The sequence below is a fragment of the Rhipicephalus microplus genome, chromosome 6 (assembly GCF_043290135.1).
Source record: "Rhipicephalus microplus isolate Deutch F79 chromosome 6, USDA_Rmic, whole genome shotgun sequence".
Taxonomy (NCBI): Eukaryota; Metazoa; Arthropoda; class Arachnida; order Ixodida; family Ixodidae; genus Rhipicephalus; species Rhipicephalus microplus.
The window spans coordinates 74,052,524-74,075,610 of NC_134705.1; the positions used below are offsets into that span (position 1 = coordinate 74,052,524).

Genomic DNA, 23,087 nt, shown 5'->3' on the forward strand with positions numbered 1-23,087 from the left:
CTAACCCCACAATGAAAGGCATGATTACTTCAATAATTGCTATTGCACTGTGTACACTCTCAGTCAGGTGTCAAATAACGAACGGCATATAGGCGGCGCCCTCCTACGTACGGACTAAAGTCCGGTCTACAGGAAACCCAGCAATAAAAAATACTCGTGACAGCCGCGCGACGCGGAAGTAACGCAAACCGCAGGTAGAAGCAGGCGCAAGAAGGCAAAAAAAAAGGGGGGGGGGGAGCCGCCGTCCCTGTCGTGCCAGCCTGGCGCCAGGAGCCGGCATCAACTTACGCAGAACCATTCAGCGACAACAAGCGTGAGCGTGGAAAAAAAAAAGAAACGCCGCCCCCCCCCATCCCCACTTGCCGGTGCTTCACTAGCTTTGGCGCCCGGCGCAGCCATCACGTTCACCATCGCCTGCATACCGTGGCATTTGTGAGTCGCCGTTTCCTCCCGCTCTCTTGTGATGGTCAACTTTCTACAAGATGGCCAGGGACGGACACATTTTCCAGTGCCTTACAGCACACTTTATTCATAGTATCATTCATCTCCCTGCGTTTGGCCAGAAACTGGGATGTTCAGTCCCAGTGTTACTCTTTAGATTTCAAAAAAAGAGCACAAAACTATCCATTTGTCACTTGTCGAAGTATGACATTGTGCCCCGCCGCGGTGGTCTAGTGGCTAAGGTACTCGGCTTTTGACTCGCAGGTCGCGGCATTGAATCCCGACTGCATCAAATCCCGGCTGCGGTGACTACATTTCCAATAGAGGCGGAAATGTTGTAGGCCCGTATGCTCAGATTTGGGCGCACGTTAAAGAGCCCTAGGTGGTCGAAATACTTGGAGCCCTCCACTACGGCATCCGTCGTAATCATATGGTGGCTTTGGCACTATCAACCTCACATGTCCATCAATCAATCAATCAATCAATCAGGTATGACATTGTGTCATGCACTAAATAAAAGAGTACTAGTGCATGCGCGACAGCTCACTGAAACACTGGCCTATGTACGCTGATGCTCGTGTTCTACGCAACAAGTTGAACTGATGATTTTATGAAAGCATGGCAAAAAAGGAAGCAAATTCAAGGCAGCGAGACAGAAAAAGATCAAAATTGAAAATCTATTTGTTGATATTTGATTAGTGGTCGCGTAATTTGAGAATGAACATAAAGTACAGAAGTCAGGTGCAGAAGACAGCAGGAGAGCGTATGTCACCGACATTTGCTCACTCTTTTGACTATTAAGTACAGTTGTCATATTCAAACATGGATTTGTAACAGTGAACCACGACCAAGACAACCAGTGCACTGCTGTGGAGATAATGGACCAGCTATAAAATTTCCAATTTTCTAAAGAGCAACTGCATGCAGTAACAAGAAAGATGTTGAGGTTCATTCTGCACCATTTCTTCACACCAACTGCACGCGGACGTTCACGAAAGAAATGTGCAGAAGCAATATTTATTTGAAGGGAGACCGACATGTCCGCCGCTAATTTGTGTACGTCAAACTTGACCTTGGCGCCTCATCGGCATTCTTTTAAAAAGTTATTTGATGATGAATAAAGATAAGAGTAGCCACTCCCCATAAATAGGATCAGTTAAAGACCGAAAATGAGTAAAAAACACTCTATATCCCGAAATAATGCGCATAAATTCTAATTGCAGAAAGAATTAATCGTCGGAATGCTAAAAAGGCACTGCTGGCTCAGCATGCAGCTCGCTGCAGTTCGTGCGTACGGCATGCAAATGTTAGAGTAGGCACGCTAAAATACCCAAGGAAAGTTTGCATGCGAAAGCGCATTGCCCTCACAAAGCTGAGCGACAACCGAACACACGCTTTCCACGAATTTCAGTGAGCGTAACACCGATGGTTCCCGGGGAAGCAATAAAACGACGACGAACATACGTTAATCACTCTTGCGGAACGGCGCACCAAAAACTTAAGCCAGAGCCCGAAGCGATCATTGAGGCTCCTGTCACTGGCACGCGTGTACCTCCCCACACAAATCAGCGAAATTGCTCACAGCACACAAACGTACTAGAAACATACGTAGGTTTCGACAGCCAAACACGTCCTTTCCGCAAATTTCAGTGAGCGTAACACCCACGGTTACCGGGGAAGCACTAAAACGACGCACGAACATACGTTAATCACTCTTGCAGAACGGCGCACCAAGAACTGAAGCCGGAGCTGAGAGCGCTCATTGTGATTGTCTCGAGTTCATGAAGCCCTACAAACTATGCGCTGATCAAAAGGATACATATAGCACAAAAACATTTCAAGGTTTAGCCGAGGGCTTGCAAAAAGCCACTTGGTAGATATTATCAGCATCATTAGCCTGACTACGTCCACTGCAGGACAAAGGCCTCTACCATGTTCCGCCAGTTAACTGGTTTCTGTGCTTGCTGCTGCCAATATATACCCACAAACTTCTTAATTTCATCTGCCCACCTAACCTTCTGTCTCCCCCTAACCCGCTTGTATTTTCTAAGAATCCAATTAGTTACCCTTAATGACCAGCGGTTATCCTGTCTACGCACTACATGCCCGGCCCATGTCCATTTCCTCTTCTTGATTTCAACTATGATATCCTTAACCCGCGTTTGTTCCCTAATCCACTTTGCTCTCTTTGTGTCTCTTAAGGTTGCACCGACCATTTTTCTTTCCATTGCTCACTGCGTCGTCCTCAGTTTAAGCTGAACCCTCTTCGTAAATCTTCAGGTTTCTGTACCATAGCTAAGTACTGGCAAGATGCACCTGTTCTATACCTTCCTCTTGAAGGATAGTAACGATTTACCAGTCATGATTTGAGAGTGCTTGCCAAGTGTGCTTCACACCATTCTTATTCTAGTTACTTCAACCTCGTCGTCTGGCTCCGCTGCGGTTACCTGTTCTAAGTAGGCATAATCTTTTGCAACTTCAAGTGCACTATTACCAATGTCGAAGCGCTGTTCTCATCCGAGGTTGTACATTAGTTCAGTTTTCTGAAGTATAAATTTTAAAACCTACCTTTCTACTCTCCTCATCTAACTGGATCATGAGTTGCAATTCTTCCCCTGAGTTACTCAGCAATGCAATGTCATCGGCGAAGCGCAGGTTACTAAGGTACTCTCCATAAACTCTCATCCCATATGTTCCCATTCTATGCCTCTTAAAACCTTCTGTAAGCACGCGGTAAATAGCATTGGGGAGATTGTATCACCTTGCATTACACCCTTCTTGATTGTTGTTCTGTTGCTTTCTTTATGAAGCACTCTAATAGCAGATATACGCCTCCAAAAAGAGACTCGCCTTCAGGCGGTGGCGCTGTGGTGCAATGAGTAAGACATCTGCTTCACGTGCATACGGTCCAGAGTTTGAATTCAGGGCTGCGTGTGCTCCGCATGTTCATCTCGCAGATGTAGGTGAATATGATATTGACTGGTTTTTATTACCTGTAGTCAAAATATCCACCGCATTATCGGCAAGAAACCACACTCAAAAGCGTAAAAATAATGCTTTTTCTTCCGCCACCACATTAGGACCAGGCCGCCTACAGAAATGTTACGCCTAACCTTAGGTCGTATCTTGCCAGGAAAAATTTGACCTCAATGCCGGCTAATCCTTGTCCCGGCAATTCTGAAGCTACTTCGAATCAGACCGGTTTCTTTGGGACACGGCTACGGAGCTGCGTAGAACCGGCGATAAACTGACTTGATTTCCTGCCTGCAGGTGTGTAGTCTAGCCAGGATTCGACTAAGAGTGTAGTGCAAACAACGTCGAACTAGCAGTCAGATAACAAGTTACAGCGATCTTTCGCGGCATCAAAATCATTTCAATCAACTTTAGTAGAAGGCGTTCGTGGCACGATAACAAAGCCGCCTGCATCCGAGCTGCACGAACCGAGAGAAAACATGAAATCATTATAAAACTGTAACCATGTTTCTTAATTGTTGCGATGGAGCATCGAATGGGACATAGTCATTGCTACAGCAAGTTCATGATTCTGCTGTCGACATTTCAGATGAACATTAGGCTAACAAAAATCCCACATCTTTTCGTAGTTGCGAAGAAGCGCTAGATGAAAGATGCCGAAGTACAGGGCAGAGATAAGTGCTACGTCCGTGCAACATCCTAATGCTCTCTTGGTCGACTGGGCGTAGAAAGCAGTATTTCATGTGGATAAACATAGTTTACAGCAAGCACATGTACCTAATTATCTCTTGTACAAAGAGAGCGAACAAAAAGTCACCTGTCTGGTAACCTCCTGTCGAATGTTTATCCAAGCCACCAAAACTGTACAATATGGCAAATTGTAAATATTTCAAAGAAGGCAATGCTGAATGGTCATAAGCTGCAAAGCAGAAGCTTCTGAGGACATTCACCTGCGGTTCGTCAAAAGCTATGCCACTTGCATTGCTCCATGTAGTGATGGGGCTTCGAAGGCAGTTGTCGTGTTTCAGCTGGTGGTTCTCAATGATCAACAGGTGAACTCTGCACGAGAAAAATCACAGTTGAGAAATTCACAAATAAGTATTTCCCTAAGTACAATTCCCTACACAAAAACTACATATTGGAAGTTGTGTGAGCGGAAAAATGACACGAGAACCAAAAGCTTCATCAATGTAATGAATATACACCGTGAAAATACAAGTTCAGAATAAAAGAAAGAAAAACACTAACACTGCGAGCTAATACCAGCTCTAGCACTGTGCATAAAGGTGGACTTTTATCAACAAATCCACAAACATTACGTGGAACGAATAATCACATAAACTAACCTGAACTTGTCCCGTCTTTAGCAAGAGACGTTTTCACTTGCCGCGTTCAGTGGCCTTCAAAAGACCTTGAGCCAAATACTTGCCCGGCAATGAAACTTCTCAACAATAACATACAAATATTCGAAACAAAACATCGTGACAATCTGTCAGAACATCAAAGAAAAGTAGTCTTTGCCATTCAGACCTCCTACCAGATCATCCTCAGTATACTTGTATATGGGGTGCTTCACAAGACATAGAAAAGATGGTGCTCCACAGTTTCATTTCATTTGCATTTGGTCACACAATTACTGAGGCTGCATCTTCTTGTGTACTGAAGGCTTAGTTGAGTCTTGAATTATTGACATTACAACGAGAGACTGGACACCGTACAGCTGTTCTTTTAGCCGCCAGTACGCAGCCTGAGCTCCTAGAAACACGAACTGTGGACATAATAAAGAGCGTGTTGCCACAGGCAGTGGATTCGCAGGCACGAATTGCCTCACCATTCGAGAGATGGCGCCACGGTGCTTGCGAAGCACCAGCCTGCTGTTGCGTCCTGACTGAAGCGACTGTTTCCGCGAGGCAAGACCCAATGTGCAGTGACCGCAAATTGTCTAGGAATGCTGTTTTATTGCGACACCAATTATGTACACACTCTCGGCTGGATTTTGCCGCCAGCGTCAGCGTTGATATCAACGTGCGCGTCACTCACCTTATATGAATACTTAGCTATATATATATATGAAAATGACAGAAATAAAAAACCAGAAAAATACTCCTGCACGCAGAAGTGATCTTGAGTCCTCGAAATCGTAAGTAAGAGGCGTCAACCACTGAGCTACCAAAAAGCGCGTCCTTCATCGTTGAAATGGCAAGCTATTTATATCTACCACTCACCGCTAATGATGGGAAACTCGGGGGGGGGGGGAATCATCGTGTTTTCAGCATTAGCAGCAAGATGGCGCGATGAGCGCGCGTCGCTTACAGCGCGCGTCGCTGACGGAATTCACTTCGATGGGCGGCTAGGTCATGAGGTGGGTTGGCGACTTGCAGGACGCGCAGTAGCTTTTTTGGAGGGCAAGCGAGCCCTTTGGGGTGCAGGATAGCTAGTAACGAGGAAAACAACCAGGAAGACTGTTTGACAGGTGTTATGGACAGATACGATTCCAAAGTGGCACCAATGTCTAAGATAGGTAGAGTCCGGGGCATAAATAGACGTAGCCACGAGCGCCGAGCCCATTCAGACATAGGGTATATTAACATGCATGGTGGTAGGAACAGGCTGAAGTGGGAAGAGATAGAAGAACAGCTAAGGAAAGAGAGGCCGATGGTATACGGTTTTGTAGAAACACATCTCAGGGACATGGAACAACCTCCGAACAATCCGGACTACGCGTGGGAATATTGTAATAGAACAGAAGGCAGCAGAAAGGGGGGTGGTATTGGGGCATTCATTCATAAAAGTACAGACTGGCAAAGGGTCAAGCAGGAGTGCAAGGAACATTTATGGCTCAAAGGGAAAGTGGCAGGTCAAATGACACTCCTTGGTTTCGTGTACTTGTGGACGGGAGCAAAGGCCAGAGAGGAAAACCAGGCAATGGTAGAGTGTATATCAAAGGACATTCAGGAGTTAGGAAGTGAGTGCGAGATAATTATACTAGGAGACAGGAATGCGCACGTAGAAGATATAGATGGGTATACCGACCAGACAGGCAAAATGATCATGGATATGTGTGAAAGGCTTGATTTGATCATTTGCAACAGTACCGAGAAGTGTGAAAGGAAAATAACATGGGAGGTAGGAAGGCTGCAGTCGACGATAGATTATGCACTGATGTCACATAGGATGTATGATAAGCTCAGGGGAATGCACATAGATGAAGGTGGCGCCAGAGGTCTGGGTAGTGATCACAAACGTATGAAGCTAAGTTTTGGAAGAGCAGTGAAAGTGGGAAGGAGACAAGATGAGGAACTACAGGAAAATTTTTATTCAGAAAGGCAAATTGAAATAGCCACTAAACAAATTGAGAAAGAAATCACGGAGGATAATAGGACAGTGTGGACATGCACGAATCTAATTAGACTCTTTGAGCAAGAGCTTGCTAAGACGCGTAACAAGTCACCCCGGAAAAGAAGACACAAACCCAAAAGTTGGTGGGATCAGGAAGTTAAGAGGGCCATAGCAAAACGTCAGGAAGCCTCTAGGGAACACAGACATGCTAAGCAGCGGGGTGAACGGACAGATGATGTTGAAAGAAAATGGGAAACCTTTCTAAGCTGTAGAAGGGCTGCATTCCTTCTGACCAATGAAAAGATTAGAAGAAAGGGAGCCCAGTGGCTGGCAGAAGTACATAAAAAAGATAGAAAGGCAGCTGCGAAATTTTGGAACCATCTAAACTCCCTAAGAATTGAGACGAGCCTAGAGCAGAGTTTTATAACTACAGCCCAAGGTGCCAGGCTAGAAGGGGACGAAGCTATTGTATATATAAGAACAATGGTGACAGAAAAATTTCAACAAAGAAGTACTTTATGCACCACAATAGACAAGGACGAATCAAGTGGTGCAATGGCTCCATTTTTACAACGAGAGTGGGAAAGGGCTGAGAAAAGGGTTCCTAGTAGTACATCAACAGGCCCAGATGGCATTCCAATTAGGCTGATAAACACATTAGGTCCGAAGTCTAAGCAGGCTTTGAGAGAGGCAGTGAGCAAAATAGTAATCGATGGTGAAGTTCCCGATGGATGGAAACTTAGCAGGATGAGCATGATCTGTAAAGGAAAGGCAGACAAAGCTGACATAAACAACTACCGTCCTATAACAGTGACATCAGTGGTCTACAGGCTGGCGATGCAGATTATAAAGGAAAGACTGCAGGCATGGATAGAAGATGAGGGGGTGCTGGGGGAACTGCAGAAGGGGTTTCGGAAACACAGGAGGTTGGAAGACAATCTGTTCTCACTGACGCAGTGCATCGAAATAGCAGAAAAGGAACACAGGCCCCTGTGGCTAGCATTCTTGGATATCAAGGGAGCGTACCTTAGCGTGGTTCAAGAGGAATTGTGGGGAATACTGGAAACACTAGGCGTAAAACATGTAGTCACTAATCTTTTAAAGGATATCTATAAAGGTAACAAGGTAGTTATAAAGTGGGAAAAACAGGTATCGAAGCCTGCAGAGGTAAAACGGGGGCTTAGGCAGGGGTGCCCCCTGTCACCCTTATTATTCATGATGTACCTACAAGGATTAGAGGCAAAATTAGAAGGAACTGGGCTGAGCTTCAACCTCTCTTTAGTCAAACAAGGAAAACTTATTGATCAGGCACTACCAGCATTAATGTACGCAGATGATATAGTGCTAATGGCCAACAACAAGGAAGATTTGCAGAGATTGATGGACATCTGCGGTAATGAGGGAGATAGGTTTAGATTTTAGATTCAGTAAGGAAAAATCAGCAGTTATGATTTTTCATGACAACGAAGGTAGTGAGCTTAGGATACAGGAGGTCACGCCTGAGATAACAGATAAACACAAATATCTGGGCGTATGGATAAGCAATGGGACCAAGTACCTGAGGGAACACGAAATATACGTGACGACTAAAGGTAACAGGAATGCAGCAGTGATGAAAAATAGGGCACTGTGGAATTACAATAGGTATGATGTTGTGAGAGGAATATGGAAAGGGGTCATGGTTCCTGGGCTGACGTTCGGCAATGCGGTCTTGTGCATGAGATCAGAAGTTCAAGCAAGATTAGAAATTAAGCAACGTGGAATAGGTAGGCTTGCTTTAGGAGCTCACGGGATTACACCAAATCAGGGAGTACAAGGTGATATGGGATGGACATCATTTGAGGGCAGGGAAGCTAGCAGCAAGATAAAATTTGAGAAGCGATTGAGAGAAATGAAGGAGGAGCGTTGGGCTAGGAAGGTTTTCAGCTACTTGTACATGAAGAATGTCGATACAAAATGGAGGAAGCGAACCAGGAAGTTGACTGGTAAATACATAGAAAACAGCAGGTGGCCAAACCAAAAAGAACAATCGGTTAAGAAGACAGTGAAGGAAAGGGAGACTGACATGTGGAAAATGGGAATGATTAAGAAGTCCGCACTAGAGATCTATCGAACATTTAAGCAGGAAATTGCCAAGGAAAGGATCTATGATAATACTCGGGGTAGTTTTCTACTGTTTGAGGCAAGGACGGGAGTACTGCGAACCAAGACATATCGGGCCAAATATGAAGAGGTAGACACAGTATGCAGTGCGTGTGGAGAGGAAGAAGAAACTGCCGAACACTTGATAATGTTCTGTAAAGGGCTTCACCCTATAGTTCAGGATTATGGCGCAGAGTTTTTCAAAGCACTGGGGTTTAATGACCGGGAGGGCAAAATACACTTTAAGCAAGTAGACTTAACTAGAAGGAGGTTATCTGATTGGTGGCTAAAGTGAAGGCACGAGTGAAAATTAAACTCTTCACTGCAAAGTAAAAATCCTCAAACTCACTTTTAAGGAAAAATAAATAAATATAGTTTTGGGTTCATTGAGTATTACGGCTTGGTGGCGCTAGCCGCCGCCCGATCTAAAGGGTACATCCATATCCATCCATCCATCCATCCATCCATCCATCCATCCATCCAGCTTCAGCGCACGGCAGCGCGCACTCTAACCTCCCACGCGTACTTTGTTCTGCTTAGAGGAGGAGAGCGACGCTCGCTTGCGCGCTCTTATTTCGCGTGCACAGAAAGGGAGGATCATACGTCTTGGCCGGCCTCGGGCTTTACCTGGAACGGTTCTGTTGTGGTTGCCAGGCGCGCAAAGGTCACTTCATTCATTGCAGTTGCCATTCGCGAAAAGTGCGCGCTTTTCAGACACAGCGAAGTAACAACTGAGACGCTTTTTCGCGTGCCTCTGTACTTGTGAGTGCTTTTCATGCGTCATTTGTGCATGAGAAACACGGAGCACGTTTCGATCTGCTTATCACTCTGCGCGCGACCTTCCAATTTGTTGCTATCGCGTTCACTACCTGGCCGTTGCCACACAGAACTGCGACTCTTGTTTTCTTGAAATAGAGTCACCCACATCAGTGGCTATCTTCAAATCCAATTTGTTAATCGGCCCCTTATCTAATACCCTCTAATTGGGGTCCTTTAGGTATTTAATCGAAGTGAAGTGACTCAATGATTTCATAGCGAACATCGTGAAGTTTACAGTCAACGCTGGGTAGCAATAAATTAAGCGCAGCAGAATATGAGTGAAATCCATTGTTTCTAAAAACAACGGTATAGTGACTTCGTTTCTGCGTATCTCGGAGATAGATGAGCTTCTTAGACCTTCTAAGATTGAATTTGCAAGGTTATTTGAGATATTTACTGAACGCTGGTGACAAGTAGCTTGAATGCCGATGTAGCTATGTCATCCTTGAACATGTGCTCTTCCGTGGTTACACCAAGGAAGACAATGCTGTCGGTCACTTCCACCTCCTTCAGCATCCCAGCGAGGTCCTGCGGACAATATAAGGAAGTGCGTCTAAAGGTAACTTCAAAATATCGTTGTACATAACTTGACACGCTGTACGCCTATACAAAAAAAAACTCATCCATATATATGATATACAGCAGCTCCTTGCTGAACTGGGCACACACAGTTGGGCTGGTTAGCCATTTGCGTGCGCCATTTGTCATAAAGATGACGCAAATCTATGATTACGTAATCATCTGGGGATCCACTACCTGATGTATGTTCTCTACCTGGCGTATGGACGCTGTAATATTGACATGTGCTCACAGTGAGTGCTGTAGCTTGTACTTACCATAAAAGTACAGAGAAACTATAGTGTCTTTGAAGTAAGCCATGATTTTGATTATTTATGAAGATTTAGCCGAAACACAACCTAAAGATATCTACCAGTATATCGAGCGAAGGAAAGCAGGAAATAGTATCTCTAGTAATCGTGACATGCAGAAGTTAGACCCTGGAGTTTTGCAGACAAGTAGCACACCTGTAGACAAGTAGAGCCACCTGTAGGCCGAACTTCCTAGCACACCTTGCTGCGTCAACAGATAACTAGCGCGTGCGTAACAGCGATTGAGCTAAATATTAGGTGTGTGCAAATTGAACATTCAGAAAAGAAGCTACGAATCTCTTTCTGCTAGTCAGACGTGTCACGTATCTGCCATAAAATACTTGCTCGTTCAATCGCTAGATCGACAAAAAACATCAGCACAGAAAATACCTCCACGCTCTACAAATAATGACCTCAGTCGACGCTGCTGTTGTATTGTGCGTTGCCACGGGCGCAGAAAACTTCAGTTTTAGGCTACCTATTTTACCAGAGTTACCTCAGAGGCCTCGGTTTCACCTTTCGTTGTACAGCAAGAAAGCGGATATGTATCCCCATATGCAGTAGATACAAATGGCATTGGTTATTATTATTGTCTTCCCCTTGCACACTTTTGTGAAAATACCCATTTTTGCAGATGACTGCAGCGCCTGGTATCACACTGTTAAATCTGCACTGGATCATGTCATTCCTAAGTATTCATTTTCTCATTTTCGTAGCTGGTCTAAATCTTAGCAAATAAACATCAACTTCTCTAGGATGGCAATTTCTTCATTTACCAGGCGTTCACCCCGTTGACTGTTGACTATGATTTCCACAATGTTAGTTTGTGCAAGATGTTTGAATTTAGGTACCTTGGTATCCTTGTGGCGCATAACTCATCGTAGTCTGAACATACTCATCTCACGCGTAACAACGCCCTGATGATCTTAGGTTTTTACATACTACGCTTCCTCTTGCTCCTCAGGAAGATGAACTGCTTGCCTACAGCACTCTTATTCAGCCCATTCTCGACTATAGTTATGTGATTGGGAACACCAATAAGAAATTTGATATCTACAAAGTAGAGGCGGTTCAAAAAAATTTGTTCGTTTTGCATAAAAGATATATGACAGGGATATTTTTCCAATGAAGTTTTTCCCCAGCTAAGTCTCAGAACACTTGCGAAGCGTCGCCACGGGGAATACCTAAAATGTCTGCACAAGTTAATCAAATCTTTTCTCTTCCGCTCTGTAGAATCATATCTGAAAAATTCCAGACCTTCGTCTACGAGAAGTGAGTATGCCCTAACAGTGCAGTTTCTTTCACCTACATTGACATGTTCAAGTAGAGCTTTTCTCCTTCCACTATGGATGCCTGGTGTTCGTGCTGCCTGGGAAAGACTCTGCGCGTGGCTGTCCGGGTTCGCCATCTGCTTCTTTCGTTGACAGCAACTGACGCCATGTCCTTCCTGCTACTTCCTTTTCTGCAACTCAACTTGGTATGGTTTTATGTCCAACAACTGCATCTTAGCAGCAGGGCAAGATCAGGTCAAGTGTTTCTCTTCGACACGCGCAACCACTTGTGCAGCTAATCTAACTCCTGACTTGGTCTTTTTACTTTTGAGTCGTTCCCCTTTAGGTTAGTCGGTGCACCTTTCATTCGTCGTCAGCAAGTGAGCAATCGAAGTTCTCAATATGACTTTTTTTCTCAATAATCGGACCGTGAAGTTTCTTCAGCAAGGTTACATGGTCTTTGTACTTTTCGTGCAACTTCCATTGCTGATCTGTCATCGTAATTCCCACATAGGTGTTCTGCTAATTCACATTTTTGTAAACTTCTGGTGCACTCATGCTTCTCTCCTGGAGAAGTGGCTTATGATTAGCATGGAAGGCGGGCTTCAGGGTTGTACGAACACGCTCTTCAATTAAGGCTTCACGGCACTGGAGGCATCCTTTTTGCTTGCTGACTATTTTTCTCAATTGGCTGTACCGCCATCTTCACGAATCGGGAGTAAAATTTGATTGGTGGTAAGGGTTTGGTGCTCCCCGGGAACTCCCACTAAAACTTCTTCATGGCAGTCAGTACGTTCTCATTTCCAGTTTTTTAAAGTTCACCGCTCATGTTGTCGTCTGTACGTGCTCTTCGGTTCAGCTTTTCTGGGTCACACGTACTGAACGCATGATACCCTCGGCATCCTGAGCATACGATTCTACGCTTGCAAGCCTTTGCTTCATGACCTTTAGTAGTGCATCGAAAGTATTTCATGTTGGCGGAGAAAAGCTTCTTCTTCTCTGATAGTGGCAAGTCCGTGCTGCATGATTTCGTCAAATACTGCTTCGATTTACAGAAATTGCAGCTCGAATTTGTAGGAGCCTCACTAACTTGAAAGTGAGGCACTGATGCTGTTGTGGTCGCGTTGTGAAAGTGATCATGGTTTCTGGGGCAAACCACCTTTTCGTACCTTTTCTGCCCCAAAAAGTTGCTGGTCTCGAGGCTCTCCACCTAAATAAAGACAAACTGCAGAAGGCGCTCTAGTTCCGTGACAGGTTGAACTTGAACGTTAGCGATGAAGGTCCCTGCACGGTGGGTTACGCAAAATTTGTGGTAGGCAAGGACGATGTCATGAGGCAAAGCGCTGAGCAGAAGGTCGCACAGCAAAGATCAGAAAAGTGAACTGCTAACGCAAATAGTCTCCGAAGCATGGGTGTTAATCAGTAGTTGGTCGTACAGCTCGTGGAGTCAGGTCACTTCGTTCGAAGAACGCATAGGAGTAATCTGTCGAAGTGTTGAAAAATACTCGTGCTCCAAGGGCTTTTTGTCGCCGAAACGGCTTTTCAGAATGACTAAGGCGTCTTCGTAACACGCTTCTGTGGAAGGTATGCCCGCAATAGCTGCCACAGCATCTTCTTTCAAGCACAGCCTCAGGTAGGTAAGTTTGTCGCTAGTTGCTAGATTGCCGTTACGGTTGATGACCTGGTCGAATTCTTCCCAGTATAAGTTCTCCGTGCACAGGCCACCTGCGAATAGACTGTGTCGACTTCGACAACTTAGCTTCTGAATGATCTGCGGGTACCATGGATGCCGGCATGTCGCGAACTTGGATAGACGATGACTTCGCAGATTTTTCACTGTGCTTACGGCGTTTGCTCTTTAGCTCGGCTAAGATGCACGTCACATTGTTCTCATACTCAATTACGATGGTGTGCTCCACTTCTAACGCTTCGTCACTTATATGGCTCTCGATCGCCTTATTAAGTTCCATCATCTCGTCGTTATTGCTTTTGATCCTCTCGTAAATCGCGTCGATCTGTCGCAGTGTCGCACCATCAATATAAAGTATGACACTTACCTGCTGCGTTAACTTTGTGTTCTAGGCCCTTAAAAAGGTTCTTTTCATCTTGACCTTGTCCATAGTGTTGAGCTGTTGGGTAGGCTTCCGTGGTTATTAGCTGTTGTAGTCGGTAGCTACCAGTGATATATCCTTGACGGTAGCCGGCGGCCGTCGCCTCTCGGATTTAACGGCACGAAATGCAAATATGAGGCTAAATGAACAACCAACACGGCTTTCAGAACTCAGACAGACGTGTATTAGCGCCAGCATGAAACCAGCACGTTCAAGATGGCTTCTTATCATCGTCTGGTAGCAGTATATCTCTACGGCAGAACTCCGTCAAGTGTTGCTTCGATTTGTAGAAATGGGAGCTCGAATTTGTAGGAGCATTACGTGGCTCGTATAGACGCTAAAAAACGTATGTTTGAGCTTCTAAATCCAAGTAGGTTGTTCAGTTGGTCACATGTTTTACACCTGTAATTTGCTGTGCGGAGATTTTCATTTTCTACCACTTCAAGAGCTTCTAAATGTATGCTCATTAGCGTTTCCCTCTTGTTGCTGTTAATAATTTAGATGCAAAACATTTCTTGGCGAACTTCGGCGACTTAGAGCCTAAATGTCTATATAGACGCTTAGATAAGGTGCTCTCAAGGTCACCCCCCTCATTGTCGTGAACCAAATTTAACATGGGAGGGTAACATGGTTTGAAGAATATGACGCACTGGTTGAGACTGGAATAGTGTCACAATTTCGTCACGTACGTCGCCGAACACTTCCCGCCAAACAGCGGCACATGCCAACAGGCGAGTATGCACCGCTTTTATGCGGGTATGGGCCACAGGTGATTGACACTATCTATCCAGCAACGACGAGAACAAACACGTGCAATTTTAACGCGTGAGCACTAAGGAATAGCCGAGGTCGGTAGCGTCGACCCAACGAAGGCATAGAATAAATGTCAGTGTTAAGCACAACCTGACATAGGCAGTGTTGACCCACCGAAGAATTCAAATAATAAATTTCAGGGTCCCAGCAAGAATCTAACCCCAAGCATTCTGCGTGGCAGTCAAGCATTCCCCCTCAGAGCTTCACCAGGCCTCAAAACTACGTTTCAAATAGACGCTAGTCTTCGAGAAACGTCAATAGTAGTTGCCGTGCTGCCTACCCAATTTTATAAGCATTACATGTGTACTCCTTTCATACAGCCGTCACGTCGGGTAAACGTCAATTGTAGTTTGGTGCCCCATGCGCTGAAGATCACTTATGTAGCAGTGTCCAAGGCCAGCATCTTCAGGAGCATCATCGCTTCATATCAGCTTCTGGTGTTGCTACTACGCGTGTTCCAGTTCACATCGTTGCGCAAGTGAAAACACCAGGTTCTCTAAACATCTGCAACTCTTCAACATATGTCTGTGCATGTAACTTTTGTACATATATAAAGCGTCGTTTCATGACGTGTCGCTCAATAGAAAAAATTCAACACGGTCATCTTCCCTCCACATGCTTCGCCTTACGTCGATTCTCAGGTACGTGGGACCTGCCGAATTGTTTTATTGCACAGTTTTGCAACACCCTCCTTGAGGGTTCAGTACGTAAACATAAAATAAAATATAAACAGTAAACAGAACAATCTAGGATGCGCTTACACTTAAATTTCGAGTTGCAGCACTCTCAAACAACAAAAACATTTTTTTTGCATTGTACCCTCTTTTCCCTCTGATATGCTTCCTATACTCTTCTGAAGCGAAGTTGAATTGACGGAAGAAGCCTGCGAGGTTTTTATTTTCAGAACACTGTATCTCAATACCACCGAAAGAGTAGAGCCTATGCGCGTTCATTTGTGGACGTCTGTCTTTCACTAACCCTTGCAGTTATGGCCAGTTCGGCGATGAAAGCGCTGCTGTAGGCGTTTTTCTTTTGCAGTGTCATTTGGGAACAGTACAACTCAAGACGTGAAGACGATGCAAAAATTTCAGCCGCGGTAGCGGTAGCACTGCCGTCAAAATTACCAGTTACATTGCGTATTTAAATCCACAAGAGTTATTCAGTGGCACTAGCCGTCTTCACGACTGCAGAAACAAAGCAGTAGAGAAAGTTCAAGTTCGTGGTTCCACCACCTTCCACCACAGTGTATGCATTGAATTGCGAGCACTGCCTCATTTAAATACATTTTCACATTTCTGGAGAAATCTGTAAATAATGAATGTGCCAATGCTCCCAGATATATCCATTTCTTGGAGTGATTTTCTTTTTGAAGGGCGAACATTAAGTGGTTTGGTGACAAATTACGCTGCCCTAACTACGATCTCTATTCATTCAGTAATATTACGACTGTTTTCAGCAGCTAAGTGTGTTTATTCAGTTGAAGGCTTGAAATTATTTACCGAGAACATATATTAAAGAAAATGCTTAGTAATTAAAAGAAGCAGGAAATAGGGGCCTCCTTCCGCGCGATAAACAGAGTATGAGGGTTCGAACTAAAAGCAGGATGTCGACACAGAAAATCAAAAAGGCTGGTATTGTACTTGAATATAGGAAGGAAACTGTACGGCATAAGGGCATGTGAATGTGATAGGCTGCACGGAAAATGAGTACTCTATTGGCTTTTTTTTTTGAAAAATCCCTCAGAAGTGCATTTGATGCAAACAGAAATAGGTAAACAGCCGTAAACCTCTAGACGAGGTCTCCAACCAGCTATAAGTATAAAAAGATAACTTATAATGTCTCGCGCGAGTATTGTATCCTGAGCTTAGGTTTTAGTTGTCAATGAGGCTGCGAGTATCGCGGAATCATAATTAATTCTTGATACAACCAATTAGGTGGAAAAACAATTGCGTGGTTTGATCCTTTGAATTTCGGCAGTTTATATTGTAGCAATATACTTATTTTCTGCTAAACAAGTACGAACTATCACGATTTCTTGAAGGGAGTGTCTACTGTCCTTCGTTGCTCTCTTTTCTGTCGTAATGAAATGCCTACCATGTGAAGTGTGTAAATTTTCAGTGGTTTTGCTGGAAAGTGCGAAGAAATCTTTAAAGAACATCTTTCTTTTCGCGTTCTGTCTCCTTCTATCGGTGGGACGAATGCCCAAAAAACTGGTCGGTGCCAGTGAAAGTCAAAAACCTACGCCGCGTGCGGTTTTTACAGGCTTCATTAGGTTTGGACCTGAGTGGTCGTTTTAAGCGCGCACAGACTCTTTTGTTGTCTCTTGAGCGGCGGCAGACGCCATACTCGCGTTTCTTGGTCGTTTGCAGGCAGGCATGCAGGCAAGTGAACACACCACTGGCAGCGCCAGCAGGCACCTATTTGAACGCGTAAGAAAAAAAAAGCAAATATTGGTGTCTGGAGCAATCTGAAGCTGCCTCAAGCACATATCGTACAATTTCAAGTTCAACGTGTTTGTCTTTAAGCAAAATAGGTCTACCTGCAAGGATTTCTTGTGCTACAAATAGATTGGCAAGATTGACTACACTCGCCGTTTGGTAACGCTTGTGGTCACTTTTCGTCTACTTTCAACGTCAACTTAAAATTATAATTTCTCTTTTCTGGCATGAAAGCATTCTCGTTGCCACTGACGTGATGAACAATCTTTTCTCTTGCGCCACATTAAGAAAAATTTTTCCGAGCGGCATACAGTCCCTTTAGAGGCCAACTGCAACAAAATTTTACTTTGGCAAAAACGGCCATAAATATTGCTACCTGGTGTTCTGTGCCAGTCAACAATGAGCCAATACTGTGCCAGTGAACGAAGAAGACGAAGACGAGCGACCCCTGCTAGCGGAGACGTTCTTCTTTGTGTCTGAGATTTTGACAGTCACGTCTCCTTGTACGTACCTTCGAGCTCCTAGCATGTGAAATTTGGTGGAGGTGCTGAGTACTGTTACGTCTCGGAGTCCACACTGAACGTCAGTGCCTTTGCAAAAGCAATATATGTCAAGACCAGTGCTCGAGCCCGCCTGACGCAATCAACTGAACGACCTCATCAAGCGGCGGCGCCGGTCTGTCACGCAAGGCATAGCGAGCGCCCTCAGCCCACGAGCCCGATGAAGCAAGCGGCGCCTTCCAGTCTGGCGAGTCTTACGCAATGCGTGGCAACAAACCTCGTCCTTCGGTGCAACCACGCGCCGCGGTGGATCCCCGTTGGAGGATTCTGACATCACGGCCAGCGGCGCTTCTGGTTGGACGTTTGGTGACTCAAAGAATCCGCCCGGCGCCCATAAAAAAAGCCCTGCGGTGCGTCGCCAGTAGCAGACCTATGTGTCAGAGAAGCCTTTCGTTGCGTCGAGCCCCTTTCGAAGTCGGTGCGCCCGGTTTCCTTTGCAGAAGCAAGTTTGGTGGCGCCCTTCGTAACCTCGTTGGCGGTGCACATCGTAACAGAGAGAGAAGCCGACGGATGCGTGCGAGAGAAGACATCTCGGCTCTTCGAGTCCCTAAGCTGTCGACCCTAGTGCCGAATTCATAACGCCTCTATTTCTATACTGTACATAAATCTTGCCTTAACTAACCGTTGTCTCGTCCGCTCGTCTATCAGCTCTGCGCAGGAGCAGTCGGGAGCTGAGTAACACACGCTACCAAACGGCTGGTGACCTTAGTTGGCGGCGTAGTTCAGAGAAGTGGCGCCTTCAGGACCCTGTTGGCGTCGAGCTTTCGTAACAGTAGTTGGCAGCTGCGGGATCGGCCAGCGTCAGCGACATCGATGCGTTGAGTGCCTTATGTTTTCCTCTCAGTTCACCAGACTACTCTAGTACAGGTTATAGTAGTTTAGAGAAGGGCTATGTGAAGCATTGGTGAGTGAGCTTTGATCCTTTCAAGCCAAGTCGAAGTGCTTTGAAACCAAAGTTAATGTGGAGGGGGTAAACACGGCAGTGTTAAGAATTGCTTGCACGTCTTGCTAGTAGGCTAAGAGTGGGTACGGCAAGTATATTCCTAACAGGGGCAAACAGCAACAGGCTAGTGTGAATGATAGAGTACCTTAAAATGAAGGAACTTATCGAAATTCGTGAGAAACTTTGTTTTATTTTCGGCCGTGCGTAACGAAAGCAAGCGATACTTGAGATCATGAGGGATGCTGGAGTGACGACTGAGGAAGTCGGTGAGACCTAGGCGGATATAAAAGCACGCCACGAAGAGGCTGAAAGGCGAGAAGTTCACGAACGCGAAGAAGTGAAAGGCGAGAAGTTCGCGAACGTGAAGAAGCTGAAAAGCGAGAACGCCGTGAAGAGTCCGAGAGACAGGAGCGCCTTGAGTTACAACGAATAGAATTGACAATCCTACAGTGTTCGCAGGTGCCTAGCGTAGCTTCTGCGACAGATCAGGTCAGTGGTCAGATAATTCGTGACCAACTGCCACCGTTCGTAGAAAGCGAGGACATGGCGAATTATCTCGTCAAGTTTGAACACGTCTGTGAGCCAAATGTTTTGAAGCGGTCTCTTTGGGCCCAGAATTTGTTAGCTCTTCTTCCCAGTGCAGTGTCCGACGTAATAACGTGGTTGTCAGGGAAAAAGTTTGAAAGCTATGGCGAGGTTAAGGAAGTGCTTTTGAGACGTTATGCGTTTTCATCCGAGGCTTTCAGGCAAAGTTTCTGGTTTGCTAAAAAGGGGAATGAGTCACACGTTGACTTCGCATTTCGTCTTAAAGCCGATTGAATTGAATGGCTCAAGAGCGAAGGTGAAGACCGTGATGAAATGGTGGATTGCTTTGCATTGAAAAAATTCTACTGCTGCATCGAGGAGGATGTCAAGCTTTGGCTGCAGGACAAACTTGGTTAAGTACAGCTAAACAAGGTGGCAGAGTTTGCTAAGGAGTATTATACACGCCGAAAGTTGCATAGCAGGGCAGTACGCGTTGAAAAGAACGAAAGGAAAGGGGGCTTTTCAAAGAAATCTGATCAATGGAAACCTGCTCCGCACCGTACTTTCAGGAAGAACCCATATATTACGAAGGACACTGTAGGGGAATGGCAAACAGAAGCGGAAAAATTGAGTTAGGTTCCTAAACGACGCACTAATACCACATGGGCTTTCGAGTCTCGGAAGCCGCTAATCTGCTACAACTGCAAAAATGAAGGGTACAACGCGATAAACTGTAAGCAAAAGTTTGCTTTAGCAACAATCCGAGAACCGGAAGAGAACATGAGGTTGTTAGATCCGTATATCCAAAAAATCAGTATCAATGAGAAAACGTGCTGAATACTTCGAGACTCAGCGGCAACCATGAACGTCGTCTAACCTTCGTTGGTGTCTCCGGATGACTTTAGAGGAGAATGCGCATGGATCAGAGAAGTCACCGAGGAGTAGAGTGCTTGCTTACCAATCGCTACGGTTGTCATTGAAGGCCCGTTCAGTAAGCTTAGCACCGGATCAGCTGTGTCTGCCGCGCTTCTCGATCGTTTTTCTTAACTTTTCTCAATAACTCATAGCAGCTTCTCAAAGAGCAGGGTAAATCGTTTTTCTCCAACTTAGCGTACATGGCCTTCACATGATCTCAAGCGGGGAAGTTTTTGCAGGAATTCGATCTTCTTCGATGTGGTGAAGCATCAAGTGCAAAAGCTGTTGATGTGTGTGACCTTGGCGGCGAGTCGACGGAACCTCAGACAGGAAATTCTCCGTGTGAGTGATTTCAGCAGTCACTTGACCGGCCCGTAGCCGAAGCGACTGGCGTGGTCTCCGTAGGCGGAGGAGACGACATGGCGCCAATGAGTCCGAGCGAGAGGGGTGCAATGCTCTCGCCTGTAGCGGGAAGTTGGAGTGAGCTGCTGAGGGTTGATCGAGAAACGCTCATTCGATAGCAGCGTGAGGACCTCTCGATTAAAGCGCTAATGGAAAGCATAAAGTTTGGAATAAAGAAAGAGAATGTTTCTTTTTATGAGAAATAAGGACTCCTTTATTGTAGTTACACAGATGTGGAACGTCGCAAGTATGAGCAGCTCTTGGTACACATAGGTATCGATGCCTAGATGTGACCGGTTATTGAGGTGGAGCATGATACTCCAACAGCACAACTTTGACGTTCGCTGCAAAAAAGGAAAGTTAAACGCTAATGCAGACGCATTGAGCCGTGCGTTTTAGTTAGAACCTTCTCTACCTTTCGATTTATCGCTGGCAATTCGGGGCAAAATTTTGTCCTCATCACGGCCTTAGCTGAGTGCTCTCGTCCAGAGTGATCTCAATGGGCCAACTTTATGTTGTATTCTATTTCATTACGCTGTTGTACGTGTAAAAATTTGAGTACTCGTTTTAGGAGTCTTGTGTCCCACATGTGCCTGTTGATTTATAGGGAACGAATTCCCGATAGACACGGAGCTAGGTATAAGTTGTACTATACGTTGTCTGGTGTTCTGTCGGGTAACCGAGGGCACATGGTTGTGTCATGTGTTGTCTGTTGTCGAATCGTTCTTGACAAGTTGCAAAACCATCGACAAGCGATGAGGCCAAAAATCCTCAGAAGAGACGAGTGAAGCTGGCCGACAAGTTGTGGCGACAAGCCAGTGGAGCTGGGATCCATTTTCAAGAAATGGATGTGTTTACGTAACTGAGCCTAGACCTACATTTTTGCCATGACCCTGGAGGCAAACCTAGAGGGACTTGGCGAACAAGCGCGCCCGACATCTGAGCCACGTGGAAGCAGCTCGTTGTTCCGGTGCATTGTCTGGCGGCGGGGGTGCTGTTAGGCCTGGGAGTCTACGCAGAAAGTCCGTGCCTCTGCAAAGGCAATCTGTGTCAAGGCCAGTGCTTGAGCCCACCTGATGCAATCAACTCAATGAACTCATCAAGCGGCGGTGCCGGTCTGTCACGCAACGCACAGCGAGCTCTCTCAGCCCACGAGCCCGATGAAGCAATCGGCGTTTTCCAGTCTGGCGAGTCTTACGCAATGCGTGGCAACATCCCTCGTCTTGGGGAGCCACCACGCGCCGCGGCGGGTCCCCATTGAAGGATTTTGACATAACGACCAGCGGCGCTTATGGTTGTACGTTTGGCGACTCAAAGGATCCGCCCGGTGCCTATAAAAAAGCCCTTCAGCGCGTCGCCCGTAGTATAATTATTGTCAGAGAAGCCTCTTGTTGCGTCGAGCCCCTTTCGTAGTCGGCGCGCCCGGTGTCCTTGGCAGCGGCGAGTTTCGTGGCGCCCTTTGGAACTTCGTTGGCGGTGCGCATTGTAACAGATATGGAAGCCGAAGGATAGAAGCCGAAGGAGAGAAGACATAAAGGAGAAAAGACATAGAAGCTGAAGGAGAGAAGACATCTCGGCTCTTCGAGTCCCTAAGCTGTCGGCTCCAGTGCCGAATTCATAACGCCTATGAGGAAGAGCTTTATTCGAGGCGAGCTAGAGCTGGCACACACTGATGGTGATATCTACAGATGAGGAAATCATACAAATGATGATGACACGTCCATTTGATAAATATGTGTGGTGACTGCGTTCACACTAAGTCCCCATCACGCTGGAAGCGGCCTCCTGGCCGTGCGAGAGAAAATATTAGGAATTGCGTCGGGTGCACAGTTTCAGCCGAGAAACGTGCACAATTTCTGTCCCACGGCAACGGTGTTTGGAGGAAGCGTTAAGTGGTGAGATACGGTAATTAACGGGGGACGTTTGTTCAATCACCGTATAAGGCCCGATAAAACGACTGAGGAATTTTTCGCATAAGCGTGGCACACGCACGGGAGTCCACAGAAGAACTTCGTCTCCTGGGGAAAAGGTGACAGCACGGTATGTTGAGTCGTAGCGAGACTTGCGAGCTTCCTGAGAGATGCCGGTGTTGATTCGGGCCAGATGACAGCAGTGCTCGAGGCGAGACAAAAATTGTGTAGATAAAGGGCTTGCTGAGTTAGCAGGAGCCGAAAGGAAGGAGACGTCCAGAGTTACACTTGGAGAGCGGCCATGGATCTGAAAATAGGAAGAAAAGCCGGTGGTGCGTTCCGTAGCTGTATTGTAGGCGAACGTTACGAATGGCAAAATGGCGTCCCAGTTCGTATGGTCAGGGTTAACGTACATGGCAATCATGTCTGAGATGATACGATGAAAGCGTTCCGTCAAGCCATTTGTTTGAGGATGATAAGTAGAAGTTGTTTCGTGGATGGTGTTGGCGGCGCCTAAAACCTCAGCAACAATAGAGAAGAGAAAGACCTTGCCGCGGTCACTGAGCAGAACACGTGGAGCTCCATGGCGTAAAAATATGTTACGCAGAAAAAATTC

At 45.8% G+C, this 23,087-nt stretch overlaps 1 protein-coding gene across 1 annotated transcript in view; it reads right to left on the bottom strand.

Annotated features, from left to right (window-relative positions):
• Positions 1-23,087, bottom strand: part of LOC142765312 (uncharacterized) — a 124,490-nt gene that overhangs the window by 22,694 nt on the left and 78,709 nt on the right. The window contains exons 15-16 of the mRNA XM_075866073.1: positions 10,112-10,242; positions 4,365-4,473 (exon numbers count right to left, since the gene is read on the bottom strand). Of these exons, the coding sequence (XP_075722188.1) occupies positions 4,365-4,473; positions 10,112-10,242 (240 nt within the window). The remainder of the gene's footprint in view (positions 1-4,364; positions 4,474-10,111; positions 10,243-23,087) is intronic.